Raw genomic sequence first — 18,608 nt, 5'->3', positions numbered from 1 at the left:
TGACTTTTGTATGGGTATGCTTGCACTGACTCTTGTGGTAATCTGACATTCCCTATTATTTCCAAGACGTCAAGCTTGTAAAAATCATCTTGTGCTCTCTTAAACTGAGAGTTTGTGTGGATTAGTATGCCACTTGAAGTTATAGGTTGTGTGCCCTCCCCAAGTTTTGTCAGGTGGATTTGGGACTTTCAGTTGCATTTATACAACCTCATATTGAATATGACATATTTCATTTTGATTCTAGGCTGATACTATGTCTCCCTTTGTGGAACAATAGTTTCATAAAGAAAAAGTGTGTTGAGTGAGATGCTGTGACCACTAAAGTCATTGCATTTTAATCAATCAATTTCTGAAACAAATTTCTGGAATTCAAACTTTGAGGACTTCAACAAAATTAGGGCCAAATATGAGCATATCTGGGTGGAAAACCTACTTTACATGTTTGAACAGACCTGAACCAAAAATGTTTACAGGAAGAAATTACAAGACTTCATTTGGAAACAGCCAAACAGCAACAACCTTCGTTTGAGCTTGCACCATGTTCTGTCGCCCTGATCCAAGTTGGACATACCAATGTGGCTTTTTTTAACAAAAAGACAAAAGTGATAACTTAATTTGAGGTAGCTTCAAAGTTGAACTAAAGGGTGTTTGGGGGAAACCAGAAAATCGTCAAATACAATTTTCAGTAACAAGTTGCTTCTACATCTCTTTGGAGTATATTACTTAGAAGATGGGCACCAGCTAGTTCCCATCCAATGCAAATGTCTGGTGCAGGTCTTGAATAGACAGAACAGGAGAGATTGAACTCTCCTTCCTATATCTTCAAGTACTCACACTTGCATTACAAAGGATTAACTTATTGCCTTAGTTTAATGAGTTGACCAAAAATAAATAAATAAATATAAATAAAAGCAAATCAAAATTTAAAATCACAAAACTTGACCACAAAAACTAGTGAAGCAAAACAAAAAGAATTAAACAAACCTGAAGTTTATATTTACTTCATTCACACAAAGTTAGTGGACTTGTCATTCATGTACCTATTGAACCAATATTTATAAAAGTTCCTTTTGATTCGTAGTCACCCCAGTCCATTATTTCAAGCATTCTTCTAGTGCCTGCCAATTGCAAAGGTATTCCAGAAAATATCCCCTCACCCATTGAGCCTTGTACACATACCTGCATGGTCACAGTAAATCACATGATGAAAGTCACTCTCATCTTTTTCAACAGTTTATGGATGTGATAAAACTGGATAAGCATTTCAACTACTTGTGAGATGATCAAACTAATCCATTCCTATTAAGCCTCAGAATTTTTTCATTAACTGGAACACATCCACCAAGCATTTCAACTACTTGTGAGATGATTGAGCTAATCTATCCCACTTAAATCAACCTTTTCCTTATAAGCCCGTTTCCTTTCAGCCTCCATGTTAGACACATTTCTTATCATTCTACAAACTTCCAGCAAGAACTTGAGAGATTTTCTCATGAAAACCTTGCAAGGTACCATACTGTTCCTAAAAGATATTTGCAACTCCACAAACCAGCTGAACATACCACAATGATCATCATACATATCATCTTTTAAGTTCTTTAAAACTAAAAAATAATCCAAAGCCAAGCAAAAAAGTGCATTATTATCGAGTATACATAATGTACTGCATGACTCAGAGATACCTAATCCTTGCACTATCTCCAAATACACAAGCATCTAATAAATTCATGAAGAGCATTTACATTGGACAAAAAGGTAGACATTCAGTTTCCCTTCTCATGCTCAATTAAATAGAGAAGCCAAGTTCTCAAATGATTTAACAACTTGTTCTCTAGCAATCCCCACAACAACTTACGTTCGAATTGTAGGCTTCAGATTGGCAACACAAGGTATTAATAAACTCAGAGCACCATTTGCTAGGGACTCAATGAACACTTATACATCCTTGACCTAAATAGGCTTAGTGTCAAAGTAGTAGGCCAGCAAACAATCAGCCAAGCAAAGGGACTGGCCACAAGGTCCTACCTTGTAGAGTATACTGATGCCATGTGGCAGTAAACTAGCATACCCGTATGATCAGGCTTCAAGGGTGTTATCATAGCCTCCATGATCCAACCACAGAATTATGGAGCAGCCAGAGAAAGTTACATGTTTTGTTGGAGCCTGGAGGACAGTCGAGTCTGGCAAAGAGAGGGCAACAATAGCAGCCAAAAAACATGGCAGTTTGATTTAAAGGATAGCTTGAAGGTGTCTAGGTTGTAACACCCAAGAGAGGTAGCAACGGCCAAACAGCATTGCATTTTCTTGTGAGGGATAGCTTGAGATTCTCTAAGTTGCAGTAGCAGGCTGCAAAAGCATACTGACTTTCACCACAGATGATCTTACAATGGCTGGCCTGAACTGAAAAACCACTGATCATCTTTGCACCTGTGGCTGCTGGCACCACATCCTTTGTTGCAATGAGAGAGAGCTATGTTCTGATGTTGAACATCTGAGTCTATGCTGGTTGCGACAAGCAGGCAACAGCATACAGACTATCTCCACACATGACCTGGCCTAATTACAAATGTCAAATCAAGATCAAAACGCTCCCAAAACACCTGCTATTTTTGTCCAAATACAATGGCCAAAGGGAGTTGAATGGAGCCTTCTATGACATCTACACCCAGCACAAAGAATTCTAGATCTAGCAGCACCCTATGCAGCTCCAGACAGCAGCATGCAATTCCAAATCTCCTGCCATGTGTCATCATGACAGGGTGCATGCAGGTAGTAGCAAGAACATTGCAATTATCTGGCACACTCCATATGCAATGTCTCTCCAGATTGCCATAACTGTCCCTTTCAAGCCTTTCAAGAATAGGCAGAGAAAAAGAAAGAAAACATAAGCTTTTCCTTTTAAAATGCAGGACTTTTAATTACAAATTAGAAGATGCAGCTATTGCCCTTTGGCTCTTCCATGGCATGATGTTATGTAACTTGGATCATGTCCCAATGATCCAAGCACGTGCAGGCAGATTTTGCCAATTTGGCGCAATATATCCACATTGATATATATTGATGAGCAATCACACCACAACAAGCAGTCCAAAATATACTATTAGTTGATGCAATAAAGAACAGAAACCCACTAGCAATTAAAGAGTTCACTAACGTATCATCAATATGGACTGCACAGGTTCTCTGAAATGTCCAGACTTGAAAGGTCCAATGGAAGCCCCTCATGATTCTTCCCTGTGGGAAGGTTGGATATATTGCCAAACGTAATATTCGAGCTCAGGGATTGAGAGGTCAGGAAGAATGGTCCCCTTCAGTGGATGAGTGCATGCCACATGGAACAAGAGAATTGCATTGGGAAGAGGTTCAAGAATCATCTCCTTGAAATATTTGGCATCTCATACAATTCAAACATACCCTCTTAAAAGAGGACATGAATCTCCTTTGCTCTTTGTTATATAAAGAGTGTCACTAAGTTTATATTTCTCAACTAGATATCCTCTCTTGTGCCAGAGGCTAGGGAATACAATGTATAGCGCTGGAGAGTGTGATCTATTTGGAGTCCTAGAATCATGCTGAGAGAGCCGCCGCCAACCTTGTAAGTTCCAAAATCTTGTCCTATTGATGAAGATCAACAAGCACTGAGCATACTATACTTCTTGCTTCCAGTTGTTTAGACTCCTTACACAGAGTGTTGTTCAATGTGGTGATCAACTGAAGGGCTGCAATAAAATAAGTACAGAGGATGTGTTTGGGACAAATGGTTAACTCTTGATTGTTGTGGCTCAAGTGGCATCTGCACAATGTCAAGAAGGGAACACTTAATGTGATTTGCGTGTTCATGGAGATGGGCATGGAAGCACCCTCATTCCTTTAGCGCCAGTTGGGCTAGTTGGATCCTGCTGCATGTTGTGAATAATTTGTCAATCCACAAGCCTTGATTAATATTTTTTTTAAAAGGGGTGAAACTTGGGGCCGAAATACAAGCTGCTCCTATGAGTAAAAGATGCTGAGAAAATATGCCCAGCAAAACTGCAACTTTGATACCTACACGACCTGTTAAACAACTCATCATAGGTTTCGCCCAACCAATAAACAAACCTAGAAATTTTCATGGAGGGCATCAATCTAAACCATAACCAAACAGCTTCCCTATGTCCTGTCATAACAACTTCTATTCTCCCACACTATTCAGACTCAATAAAAAAAGAAACTTTGACTTCCTTAACAGAAATAACCTCCTATTCACATTTGATGAAAACTCACACTCTCCAACACTGAGGTAGAAGGAGGTTTTCAGCACATTTAAATTATCCATGTTACCAATCTAAACCATAACCAAACAGCTTCCCTATGTCCTGTCATAACAACTTCTATTCTCCCACACTATTCAGACTCAATAAAAAAAGAAACTTTGACTTCCTTAACAGAAATAACCTCCTATTCACATTTGATGAAAACTCACACTCTCCAACACTGAGGTAGAAGGAGGTTTTCAGCACATTTAAATTATCCATGTTACCAATTCTCAAAATTTCAATACGTCAAATGCCAGCATAATAAAGAGAAGATCAACAAGCCTGAAGTATAAAGAGAACCCTCTGTGCTGAATGATAACCTACCTTCACACGTTTTCCATCATTGACAAATGTAAATGCGAGCTCCCTCACAAGCTCTAGGAGTGTCCCAATTCTGTAAACATCCTGTGAGACAAAATAAATAATAATGATTATTATTAGATCGGAAAGTATTTTAACGTTGCAGAGTCTGGATAAGAAGAACTGTCAGGTAACCTAAAATTGAACTTTAAGGGACAATTCTAGCAACATTATAACATCGACTCCTATTTGTTTGAAAGTAAAAAATGGAGACTCTGAGGAGCCTGCAGGGGTAATATGCATATGAATGTTGAGTGAAATCAGAACTCTAATTTCGGGGATATATCTGCTAACATCTGAGTTCCCTATAAGAAGTTAGTAGTGTAATGGTGATCTCTTATCCCAGCACAAGTCTTTCACCACTCTCCTCTAGCCCTTAACAAGCATGATGCAAATGAACAGCTGGGAATACCACATGCCATGACTCAAAACAGTTTTGACCATTTTGTCATTTCATCGTGGACAAATCCCTTCACCTTGTAAGATATATTACCCATACACACATCCCCACAATTAAAACTCCCTTTCTTGCATGTAACCTTAATGTTTGTTTCATAAAGCTATGAGTCTAGCTAAACACAATGTTATTCAGAGATAGCTTTTACTGACTAAACTTCATGCAGGGGCAATGAAGATAAGACATAAACAACTGGTTTAAGTCTACAAACACTATATATTGTACTTTCTTTACCCTTTTCTATATTTGATTTTTAAGAATGTTTTCAAATTAAACCTTCCAAAAGGGGTGACAGGGCTACCATCTCTGGATTGAGTTCTGGAATAGTGATTTGCACCTGTTTCATGAAAAATTGCCAGATCAGGCATCTGAAACTGTAATGAAAAGTCTCTAGCATGTGATCATACAGTTTAAAAGCATCACATAAACCAAGACAACCTTTAATTTGTGAATGCCATCCTGTACTGCCCGCTTTGTGGCTTCACAAACATCTGCATAGAAGTATTGGCGAATTTCTCTTGTGTGAGGTATGCTGTTTAACTTAGTTGGAATACCTCTCCAACTTTCCTGAGATCAAAAAGGAAGAGAATATACAATGTCCAGCTGCTGTAGAAACACCCTTTGGCAAGTTATCAACAACTATATTGTCTTTTATGAGAGCAGTAGAGTCTAGTCTTTCCATATACCTTTCTCAAAAATGCCCCCGAAATAGTGGAAGCAACAGTTGTGCCTGTATGTAGGCCACATGGAAAAGAAATGTATCTTTAAAGGAAAGAAACCTTGCATGTACAAAAAGACATTAACTTAACAATAATGCACCATTGGAGAAAGCGCTTGAGTCGCTGTCATGGGGTGATAGCGAGTATCCCATGATACTGAAACTATAAAGTGAATAAAAAGATTCTCAAAAATTACAGATTATCTTGATCAAATCTTTTCATTTTGCTCTTTTTTTTCTAAATGTTGATGATGATCTTTTGTGGTCCAGCATAACTTCCAACCAACCACAAATCATTATTATTATTACTATGCAGAAGGAGAGTAAACTCATAATGTCACTTCAAGACTGTTCATGTACAAATTCATTGTTTTCAAATCTTTCATTTGCAACCCCTTTCCCTGGGAATTGTTCTCTCAGTGCCACTACTTCTGTTAATATGAGCCTCTACAGTCCAGTTACATATATCAAGTACAACTGCACTTTTACCTATCTTTTCAGAAAATTACTCGCCCATATAGTCTGCAGTTATCCATATGTTGAATATATAATGAACATCATGAACGTGTACCACAATAGATAGAAAAGCACATTGGAAAGCACATGCGCAAATCCATCAGTGCAATGCAACTGCATGTGCTCCAACCTCCTACTTGTACAGCAGAATTGAGGGATGATTAGTGAAGACTGTGAGAGCACTAGACCTATTGTGTTGGATTAGGGTTTGTTTTAAAGCTTGTTGTACAAGTCATCCTAATCAGAAATCCTAAAGACAAGACCCTACTCCTATTTTGTGCTGGCGCAGAGTATGATGTGATGTACAAAATGTGATGCACATAAGCATGATATATGGCAGCGTAAGAAGAAACATTTATATGGGACGTATGATGACTCACTTGTACCTCATGTGACAATTAGGTGTGATGACATACTTGTCAAATGAACGAACTAATGTAACATCCATCATATGACAGCTTATTAGCAGTTCTAGAACAGGGGATGTGTGCTATTGATCTGCTTGTGTGAGCTATGACATGATGTTCCTGAAGAGTTGGCTATGACAACCATATGACAAAGTGACAAAGCTAAACAAGAGCAAGACATGATTCTCCGTGTGTCAACCATTGAGCATCATTCATATGCATATTTGATGCTTTTTTGTGTATTGTCCTTGCAAGAAATCGTGATGTATTGATTTATCGCATAAACTTAAGATGTCCCCTGAAAAGAACAACTTGAGTTGTGCAATACATACACATAACAAGTTTTTGCATGTGCAAGCATTAAGTATGTTATTGCTTTTGATATATACAAAAATCTTCCAGGTATTAAATTTCAACAGTTCTAAGAAAAATGTGTTAAATGTGGCACGGCTCCTTTTTACTAAATAATGACACTTGGTTAGTCATCAAGCACATGTAAAGAGTGAGTCACACTAAACTTGAATTACAAGTGTTCTATTTTGTGAACCTCTTAGTGACACCTACGCATATGGCATCTCGTGATTTAAAGAGAGGCAATGGAGATTCCAACTGATATACACATAATCCACTTGCAGATGGGGACATTGGTAAACCGAAGGGATGTGGAAGTGCATTATATGCAATGACCTAATTGCATGATCATGTGCCTAGGTCCTAGGTCCTAATAAGATCAATCAAATCTTTAATAACTTGTGTGAAGAAGAAACCTTAATTTGAAAACTATTTAGGGAACTCCAGAAAGAAGGGGGGAAGGGAAGGGTGATTTAGAAATATAGAAAGCCTGGCTCATTTTCTTTTCCCTGGTCTTTGGCATTCACAGATTGTTTCCATGGCTAGGAGAGCAAAGAAGCAGAGAGTTGCTGTAACTTCTTGTTTCCCTCTTCTTGTCATTGTTTCTTCATCCAACCTGATTTTTCCCTTGTGATCATTGGAAAAATTATGCAGCCCTTGGGCTTTCTACTTGGACTGTTTTTCATAGATTTTCAAGTGCTTGTGACAATTGGAAACATTGCCCTGTGCTGTTTGGATGTCCATCTGAGTTGTCAACTGTGTATAGACATATTTGGGTCAATGTATGATTGCTGCCCCTTGGTTAAGGATAATCAAGTGGCTGTAATTGAGAAGTCTTGCTGTTTGCAGCTTACATCACTGCCCTATATTAATTTGGGGATGGAGATTGAAGTGTAAAAGACATGTAAGTGCTAGAGGGGATGTGTAATGCGATGCTTGGTGCTAGTTTGCTCCCAGGACCTTCTTGCGATCTCAATGTGAATCATGAAAATTGAATAGCTTAAAAGCCTTCAGAGTGACATTCTGAGCTCTTGACATCCCACCAACTCAAATGCCCAAGACCACTTGGACAACATTGCTGAGCCCTCTTATATCACTTCCTTAACCAAGTAGCCTATCTAAACCTTTGTCGCTACCCTCTTCAAGAAAACAAAGCACCAAAATTCTTGAAGATGAAGACAAAGCCAGTTATTCTGCATGAATTAGAGACAATATAGAAGTTGGTGATCCCATAAATGCATGAAAGCCAAGAAAGAATAATCAGTTTGGCATCCTTCCTCATTAGCAGTGCTTGCAAGCAACCTCTGCATTATCCTAGTTACTTACACTGAGCAAAATCTGATCCGAGCACATCGTTGGTTTTCTTTGACAGAAAAGTTGAAAGGATCTTGTCTATCTCCTCAAATACCCCTTCTTTAGGTCGATTTCCATCAACCTGATCAAATGTCACAAAGAGCGATCTTATTACATGCAAAGGAGCACCCATTTATTATGTTTCAAAATAAAATTCTCATATACCTTTTTCATACACTGTTTATAAAGTGTAGTTAATGCTTCAACACTCTTATAATAACCTTGAAGGCGTAGCTTTGCCTGCAATCATAAGACAATATAACTATGTGAATTTAACCAAGCGGTGCGTGAATTGCTAGCAAGGGTGAACACTTGATCTAGTAGCTTGAAAAATGTTCAGCAAGTGCAGCCTGTTACTTTTGGTTCTGTATCATCGACTCGCTCAATAAGTCGAGCTGCAATTTCATCACTTTCAGGAGGAGTATACTTGAGATGATAAATCTTTCCTGTAACTGGATCCAGCCTCCTCCCCAAAATCCTCTCAAAGAGCACATCATCAGGTACCTGCAAAAAAAGAAATCCCAAGTTGAAAGGAATGCCTCCTGTCTCTTCTGCATGCACTTTAAATAACCCTGGCTGCTTCTGGCGATGTCAGTAATCTGTCTGACGGTAACTGTCTATAAGACAAGCTGCTGATGCTATGACTGCTAAGAGCCCTTTGTTAAGATGGCTGCACCCTAGCTCCCACCTCTGCCTGCTTCCCTTAGCCCTACCTTCTTGTCTGCCATTACCTCCTTCCTGCACACCAAGTTACCTGCCAATGTCCCCCTTTCCTATCCACCCCTGAACAGTAAGGCAAAAAACCTATCATATGAGTGCTTCTTCCACCCAATGCAATAGGATCTATAAGATGCAGTAAGTATATGATATCGCATGGGATCCTAACGGATCAGCAAGACAGATCGACCATAATGAACTGTGCAAATAAAACAAGAAAAGGTATTGTGTCTCATAGTCGTGCGTCTTCATTACGAGGTAAGGAAAATCAAAACACATAAATTCAGAACCAAGCATTCCACACCATGGGGAAGGGATGCCTTGTGCACGTCACTCCACCCAGCTGCTTGCTTCAGCACCCGCTCTTGCCCACCTTCTTGCACGGCCCTGCCTTAAGCCTTATGAACCTTAGGTTCACCCCTCCCTCCCACCTCCTCATCTCTTTTTCCTCCTTGTCCCTACCTTCAGTCATGTTGCCTGCCTCCTCCTCAGACTCCCTTCAAACTATTTCTCTATGCTATCACTTCATATCTCCTCCGGCCTCCTATCTTTCACTTCCAATCCCTAAGCATATAGCCCCTTGTAACAAAATGCTAGGGGAAGCAAAGAGGAATGTAGAATGTATTGCACACAATAAACACTAACTGATGAATGCTCAGTGAAGAAGAGAATGTAGAGAATGAGAATGGTACAAAGGGGCCTCAAGCCTCTGTCTTGAGAACCAGGGCAAAGGTGGCTAAGAGAGGTGTCCAAGTTTCCAAGAACAGCTCCAAGAGTGTGTTGTAGCCGAGATAGATAGTCTAGGCACCAGCAGCAATTGACTAGAGATGGTAATGTCATCAGCAGCTCAGATGGGAGTGACACACAATCCACCACAGCATTCCAGATGTCTAGAGGGTCTCCGGGACAGCCAATGCAGCAGTAGGAGGCTGAAATGCACCTCTTGGAAGATGATGCTGATGAAGGTGCAGCCTGGTAACAGTCCCAAGGAGTGGGACAGCAAACATGCAAGCAATAAAAAACAACTCTAGGAGAACTCTGGGATGCCAAGCAGCAGTGTACTACAGCAAACACAGCCAGCATTCTCAGTGATGATGCCATCAGCTAGGGCAGCAAACGGCAGCAAACACAGCTGATCAGATGGTGAAAGCATTGTATAAACTGTCAGATTCAGACCATCAGTTGGGAGATAATGTCATGGCAGCTAGGTGGCAGCAGAGTGGCCTGTTGTGCAGAAAAACACAGGCACCAGCAGTCCATGACGAAGGGGCAGCAGGTCATGGCAGCCAGGGGAGGCACAAGAGCAAGGTTTTAATCCTAATTGGGAACTACTTTGCTCCTCATTACTCAGTTGGATCTTCTTGCTGTTCTTCCCACTCCCTTGCTTCACCTTTTGAGAGGTTGGAACTAGAGCCCCCCCTTTGAAGATAACAAAGGGGACTTCTTGTGAAGGTCAAATAACCTTGCAAACTGAACTAGTTAACATTGAGATTCTAGAAGGTAGGCAGCTCAGACTATGAGATTGTTTGCTGCATGAAATCGAAGTATTTGGGTAGCAATTTGTTAAAAAACAGAGTAACTTAGTCATCACCGCAATTTGGATGACCAGTATAGCAAATTTGGTAATAAACACCAATACTCAGCCAACTTGACAATCAAGTCATCCTTTTCATAGATTCTAAAATTTACTCCTAGATACTCACAGTCAAGGTTGCCATGATGGGTATGATCACTCAAATTCTAGAAGGTAGGCATTTGGGACTATGAGATTGTTCGCTACATGAAATTGAAGTATTTGGGTAGAAATTTGTTCAAAAACAGAGCAACTTGGTCATCATTGGAATTTGGAGGACTAGTGTAGTGAATCCGCAACACCAATACTCAACCAACTTGACAATCAAGTTGTCCTGTTCATAGATTCCAAACGTTAAACTCCTAGATACCGATGGTCAAGGTTGATATGGCATGCATGATCATGAGCTACATAGTGGTTGATTAAATGTGCCCATATTTTAGATGCAAGGTCAAAGTGTTGTAATTCTGTATGGAATTAGACCTTATATAAGCTCAACTATAGATGTTGCATTACAACTCGTCCAAGAGCACACTACCTCATATGAAGACCATTGTGGATCAAATTGGGATTCCTACCTTAAAGGAGGTCTCATAGATCCTAGAAATCAGCACATGACGCATAAGGTTAGACCACCTCGTGTAATTCAAACCATTGAAGAAGTCTTATCACTAAATATGTTCTTTGTCATAGCAGTTGAGCGGGATGAATGCAATGTTTGTAAGTGGATGTAAACGCAGGGAAGAACAGAGAATGACAATTCTCTTATCTAACCAACTCGATCAAATTTCACCGTGAAAATTAGGAGAGAGAGAGAGAGAGAGAGAGAGTCAACACCACATTGAGAGGGGAACCAATCCCTCCCCCTTTACAAGAAATTATTCAAACAAAACACGGGCACTAAATGCTTGAACCATATACAAAAGGTCTGATCTGCTGCAATTCTAAAAAATAGGGTTTTTGAAACCCTAATTTCTGCAAACTCCGAGCAAGAAGCTGATTTTCTTCTTTGGCTTGGATTAGATCAAGCTAAGTAGAAAGTGCTTCTTGGATGAGAGATAGATAGGAGAGTACAAAGCAAGTGGCTGAAATTACAACATGAGAGCTCTTTTCGAATGAAAAGAGAGACCTCCAATATATAGGTGTGGGGCTTGGATACTCAAAAGTGGAAAGTAGAAGTTACAAATGGCAAGTGTTTGCTAAAAATAACAAGTGCAGGGATACTTGTCTCTTCAAAATGACACAAGTTTTATTCTAGATGCCACCTATCACTTTTCTAGAGATAAAAATCTTCTAAACCTTCTACTCTGAAAATCTCTCAAATGGTTAAGAATTTGAGATAGCTGCTAAAGACAAAATTGTTTCTTGCAAAATTTTTGAGCCTTTGACGCAAACAAAATTTCCATTTGAGCAACTTCCAAAGATAGTAACCTCTTATATTTAAGGAGTTACTAAATTTAGATTCTAGAGAGCTTCATTTTATACGTCCACTAGTTCATGGTTTGTTTCTTGGATCATTAGCGTCTCGTTTCACTTTTTGAGACCGCTCATTATATATGTTTCTAGTCAATCTCGTGTGTTATACTTCAAAGGGATCCCAAATCACAGCAAACATAACCTCTGAGTATCAATTGCCAAGAAATGCAACGAAGGAAGCTAGATCTAATGCAGAGAAATACTAAAAACGCAAATACCTGAGGAGAGAGAAAATTTGCATAAAAGTTGTTAGATGTGCAAGCGCAGCAGACAGTGATGAGAGAATGTCAAGGCGGCAACCAAAAACTCAAAACGTAACATTCAGAGGAGAGAGAACATGATGGCAATAGCTACCAATTGATGGTGGTAGCTCCCAACTGGTGGTGATAGCTGCCAATTATAGGCAACAGCTCGTGAACCTGGTGACAGCTGCAAACACGCGAGGAAGGATGGAATCAAGCGCCAAATGGTCACAATTGACTGGTGAAAGCTTTGACTGCAATGTACTCCATGAATAGGGTATGGGCAGCAGAGTTATGGCTCATAAAAGCTGTAAAAACGAGATTGAGAGAGAGTGCTAGGCTACATGTCTATTTATAAAAAGTTTAGGACACTCAAATTAGGGTTTTAAATATAGGACACAATAACTCTCTAGGATAGTGTTTCGATTTAAAATAAGAGGTTTTCTTCATTAATTAAGCATGTTTGGGGTTGTTTAAGTCAAGGTAATGCATTCTTAGCTCAATACCCCCTCAAAGGCCCAAAACTAAGCCATGAGAAAATTGAAATAAACCCTTGATGTATAGTTTCTTTTACCCCAAGGCCACTCACCCCAAAGTAGCCCAATACCAAGACTACACAGGCGATGGTTATCTTACCAAGGGAGCCCAAGTCATCACTCCAGAGAGGCCAAGGCATCAAATGAAGAGTACATATCGACTACTCAATGGCCTACCAAGTTCCTAAAGGCGGATGAAATCAGCAATTGACTTGTTTTTTGTTTTCTTTTTGGGTTTTTTGAGAGATTTTGGTTTGATGTATCCAAAAGATTTAGCATTAAAAAGTAATGGTTTTAAATCAGTTTTCATTCCATTCAGTCACTATGCCTTGAAGCACAGGAAAAATAAGAATAAATTGCCCCATGATCTTCATACAACAAGTAAAACAATCCCACACACTACTAGGATAAGTGCCTAGGGATACCTAAGTGTTTGTGTGTGTGTGTATGTGTGTGGAGAACATATGGAAAGAAGCAAAATGAAGAAGCAAGCAAGACAAGACACATACAAGCATAGGGAAAAATAGAGCCTTCGAAGGCTGCCATTTGCAATGCCATGATTATGGTAGATCCAAAGTTGAATACTCCAAGGGTAATTGAAAAGGTATAAATGTGCACAAATACATATTTACATGAACAGGTTGCCAATGCATAGGGTAAAGCAAAGGACGATGCAAATATTCATACTCATGCAATATGCAATGCAAAAGTGTCACTTGGACAGTGCCCTTGTACGGGAGTTGTTCACTTGCCGCAGTGTCTTTTTACAATCATGTCATCCTAACAGTGTGAATGAAGTTACAAATGTCGATAATGTACAATACATAATAAATAAATGTTTGAAAGTAAAAAGTTATAAACATCATTACTGTTACTAACAAGAGAACGAAACCGCCCCCTCTCAAATTGAAAGGAGAAGTAAGAGGGAAGCACTCTCTCCCCGTCAATCTAAAGAAGTAGAGAAGGGTGTATCCAAGCCAATCCATGGTAGAAGATACCGGAGAACCAACTGGCTGACCACCTTGGTTAAAATATCTGTAAAATTGAACCACCTTGGTTAAAATATCTACAAAATTGTCGCTTAATGACACAAACTCTAGGCGAATGGTGTCTAGCTCAACCTACTCTCCGATGAATGGTAGTAAACTGTCACATGCCATGTCTAAGGGGAGATGATAAGATTGCCCGCAACGACAATGGCACTCTAGTTTGTCATAGTAGACAACAGCAATCAACTCGCAAGGGAACTAAAGTGTATTCAGCAAGATCCTCAAATAGATGGTCTCTATAGTACCATCGAAAAGAGCCTGATACTCTACTTCAGTCGTAGAAGCCGCCACTATCTCCTGCTTACGGCTGGCCCAAGAGATGGATGTTGTATACAAGGTGAAGAGATAGCCACCATTAGAATGCCGTGTCTCAGGATCTCTCATCCAATCAGAATAGTGTACCCCTACAAGTATAAACCATGTCCATAAGTTAGTCCAAAATTATAGGTACACCTTAAATATCTTAATACACAAAGATAAGCAACCCAATGAGACATCATAGGTGCATTAAATACTAAGTAAACTAATTAAGAACGCAATATCTAGCATAGTATAAATCAACCAGAGCAATTTCCCTACAACCAAATAATAGGTATGAGCATCAAAAAGCTAACCCGAGATATCCTTGTGTAGGTGGACAATGGGATCTAGAGATGTGGCCACTACCCGTGTCCGATCAATGCAATATTGTTCCACCGGGATCCGCTCAAATCATTACCTAATTGAATCAAATTACTGATACGGAAGTGAATATTCTTGCGTTCGTAGCTACTCCACTTCATTTTAATTCCTACAGCTTTTTTTACCTATTCTTTAGGTTCGAATAGCCGCTCAGAGTAACTAACTAATTGATTGAACGTTAAACTGCTATCTGTCCATGGGCAGGTGAAGGGAAAACAATAGTGCTATAGGGCGTATGTCTACTGTGACACAAAGATATTTCCCTCAAATCTAACAATCTCCATCCCCAAGAAATAATATAATAATCTTCAATCTGTTATCTCGAAGATAGCGCAAAGCTACATCTTCCTTTCCACTTCCATTAAGTGCACCACATTATCCACCATACACCACACCAAGGGGGTCTGCACATCTAGGTACAATCTTTAGGACCTCTATATACATGTTTCTCGGTGGTGTACCTGTGATGGAGGCTCAACCTCCCATACACACTTTCGGGCTATCCCTTTGTGAGTACATTCTAGTATACTCGAGTATGGATCGTCTAGTATCACAATTTGCCTCTATGGCATTACCTAGTGGACTATCCGATCATTCTATAGTGTCTCGGCCAACATCTGGACAAGGCTATCGTGTCCCAGTATCTCCACTTATAGCTACGATATCATATGAATCTATATCCATTTCGGTACCTTTGCATCAATCGGCACTCATTGGACATCAATAACCTATTTCTACCTATCCACCTTTACTCCTTCCTCCTCCATATCTACCACCACCACTACTATCTTATCCCATCTATCCATCTTCACAGAGACCTCATGGTTCTAGCTCCTCATCTGGCAAGCATACATTTAATGACAAGACTTGTTTCAACAGGTCAAACTACACCACTTAGTTAAATTTGATGAGGCATGTCTTAAGACTCTCAGAACCTATGGGATTTAGTGCACGGGTTGGATCCCCAACTTGATATTGCCCTCATTCCATACGAGGTCGTTCACTCATGAAAGGCTTGTAACGCCTTCGCTATTGTTGAGTTTATGCAAGGCTTGTTGCATGAGTTTCACTCTCAGCTTCAGCATTTCGACTTAGCATCCAAGCATTGAGCAAACTTGACTAACTAGTCTATGGCTCAGGATATGACCCATTATATCGATTTGGATCATGAGCTCCAAAATTTCAAAATCACAAATAAGGATGACTTGAAAGTCAAGTTGACAGAGTACCAACATCTGCTCATTGAGTTCTCAACCACTCGGGCTTCTAAGTCCTCTGACAATCAAGTTACCCTATTCGTTAACAAACTACCAAGAAAATATTTCCATTTTGTGCAACAGGTGATTTCACAACCTCACATGCCCACATTTTATGAGTTTGAGTGTCAACTCTAGCATTATGCACGGTTGTTTGATCAACTTCATAACACGTCCTCGATAGAGGGGGCTTTGTTGCATCTTCTCCGACGGAGCAATAGGGCAAGCACACAAAAAATTCAAATTTAAATCATAATCAAAATAGTGCTAGTGAATCCCAAGGAACCAATCAATCTACACTTAAGCCTAGATGGCAAAATGTACCAAAAAAAAAAAAAGGTATTATCAACATTGTCAAAGGACTGGCTATTAGGACGACGAATGTCCATCTAAGGCAAGAGGCGCACAACCCAAATCAAAGAATCAGACCCCCATACCCCAATCGGGTAACTACCAACAAGAACAGCAAGGTGTGGCAAACCTTAGCAAGGGCAATGGAAAGGCCAAACCCACACTACCACCAATCCCATCATCACAGTTGACAAACTACTCAACTCTAGAGGGTTTGTCTAATTGGTTTGCAAAGGCCCACATTATCTCCTTAGAGACATCAGATGCGAGTCTCATTCACATTTGTGAGTTGCCTCCTGATGAAGTGTCTGCAGAGGCCCACTCATCACAGCCGAGCACATTAGTACTTGTTTGGCTTGTGGACAATGGAGCTACCCATCACATGACTCCTAGAGCAAACATTTTTATTTTTCATGCCCCTGCAGCCAAGAGTGTCCACATAGGAAACAACTCCTCAGCCAAGATTCAAGCCCAAGGTCATGTCAATTTTCCCACTAACCTGGGTCCAGATCTAGCTTCCTTGGATGATATCTATCATGTCCCTTAGCTTGCAGTAAACTTGTTGTCTGTTCAATAGCTTTGCCAATTGGAACGAGCAATTTTCTTCAAAAAGCAATCACAACAGAGGTCCTAAACTTTCGAACTGGTCTAGTGATTGCTCACAATACGGCACAACCTAATGGCCTTTACCACATCACACACTTACCGAGCCCACTGCGAATGATTCGGAGTTTCATCACTTCAACGCTCTAACTACTACGCGGAAGTCCACAGACTCTGAGCATCTTTGGCATTTTCACTTGGCACATCTTGGCTACGACTCTCTTTATGAGTTGTCATGTCACAAGATCGTTGAGAGCCTTCCATGTCTACAACTCTCTCAAGAGGTCTGTTAAGCATGCCAACTAGATAAGCAGCATCACACACCCTTTCCTCAACAGTCTATCACTCCTATTGTTGAACCCCTTCGGCTCATTCATGTAGACTTTAGTGGTCCCACATCCACTGCTACCTTAAATGGCACACTGTACTTCTATACATGTGCGTGTACTTCCTCAGGCACAAGTCCGATGCTTTCACTTATTTCAGTGCTTGGATACTATTGGTTCATGACTAGACTGGTCGTCGTGTGGATACTATGAGGAGTGATTCTAGAGGTGAGTTTACCTCGTACGAGTTCTCTAAGTTTCTAAAGGAGCAGAGCATTGCATGCGAAATCACCTCTACTAACTCTCCTACACAGAATGGAGTCAGAGAGCATAGAAACCAGACTATCTTGAATATGGCACGCTCTATGCTGTTCGCAACAAAGCTCCCTAAGTGCCTTTGGGTTGAGGCTCTTAACACTTGGGTGTACATCCTAAACCAATGTCCGACAACAACGGTCCCTAAAAAGACTCTGTACGAGGTATTTTTTTGACTCTCGGCCAGTTCTTTCTCACTTCAGAGTTTTCAATAGCCGTGCTTATACACACACTCCCAATGACAAGATAGAAAAGCTCATGCCTTGAGCTAATCTCTTGATTTTTGTGGCCTATTATTCTGAAGCGAAAGCCTAAAGTTTGTTCGTTCCTCGGAAAAACAAGGTGATTATTCGAAGCAATGTCGTCTTTTATGAGGGGAACATAATGCAATCCTCTGCACTTGACTCTTCATCCTCACCTTCACTCACATCATTTAAGATCATGCCTACTGAGCCAGGCCTATGCATGCTCCTAAACTTCCTACAAATACTTCAGCTCTCACGCCTCCTCCATGAGACCTGTTACCGCACTAGTACCAATAGACCATTCGCGATTGAGAATCCTTCCACCAAAGGGTTAGGTTAGGGTAACTCAAAGACAATGAACACAATGAATAATAACGTAAATAATAATGAATATGCAGTGCTCATGCAGCAAACACACTATGCAGTGAATACTAAACCTTGAACTCTCATATCTCTAGGATCAAGGCAAAGGTTATGAGCTATAGAGTATGTCGTACTCCAAACGGATCCCGAATCGCAGAGCAAAGGCAGCCTTCGAGTGTCCAACACCAACAAACATAACCAAGGAAGATTGGAGCTGATACGGACAACAATGCAAGAGAGAGAAAGACTAAAAATGCAAGTACTGTAGGGGAGAGAAAATCCGCACGACAACTTTTAGTTGCAAACGCAACAAAGAAAGGTGAGAGGATATAAGAGTGACAACCAGAAATTGCAAACCTAGCATTCAAAGAAGAGAGAAGATCATAGCGACACCTGTCAGCTAAGAATCAGGCATGAG

General features: G+C 40.2%; 1 protein-coding gene across 3 annotated transcripts in view; it reads right to left on the bottom strand.

Annotated features, from left to right (window-relative positions):
- The window catches only part of LOC148025356 (adenylate kinase family protein), a 174,725-nt gene that overhangs the window by 135,347 nt on the left and 20,770 nt on the right, over positions 1 to 18,608 (bottom strand). For 2 of the 3 annotated variants that reach the window (XM_087692415.1, XM_087692417.1), the window contains 8 exons: positions 8,815 to 8,961; positions 8,623 to 8,697; positions 8,431 to 8,539; positions 5,799 to 5,842; positions 5,551 to 5,679; positions 5,414 to 5,449; positions 4,620 to 4,700; positions 1,041 to 1,179 (listed from right to left, as the gene is read on the bottom strand). In XM_087692415.1, the coding sequence (XP_087548541.1) occupies positions 1,041 to 1,179; positions 4,620 to 4,700; positions 5,414 to 5,449; positions 5,551 to 5,679; positions 5,799 to 5,842; positions 8,431 to 8,539; positions 8,623 to 8,697; positions 8,815 to 8,961 (760 nt within the window). The remainder of the gene's footprint in view (positions 1 to 1,040; positions 1,180 to 4,619; positions 4,701 to 5,413; positions 5,450 to 5,550; positions 5,680 to 5,798; positions 5,843 to 8,430; positions 8,540 to 8,622; positions 8,698 to 8,814; positions 8,962 to 18,608) is intronic. The other variant, XM_087692416.1, reaches the window with a different exon arrangement.

The sequence above is a fragment of the Lygodium microphyllum genome, chromosome 14 (assembly GCF_053477565.2).
Source record: "Lygodium microphyllum isolate KBCC chromosome 14, Lygodium_microphyllum_v1.1.10, whole genome shotgun sequence".
NCBI classification, from domain to species: Eukaryota; Viridiplantae; Streptophyta; class Polypodiopsida; order Schizaeales; family Lygodiaceae; genus Lygodium; species Lygodium microphyllum.
Note: the sequence above shows the minus strand (reverse complement) of the source record. Positions and strands in the feature narration are given on the sequence as shown.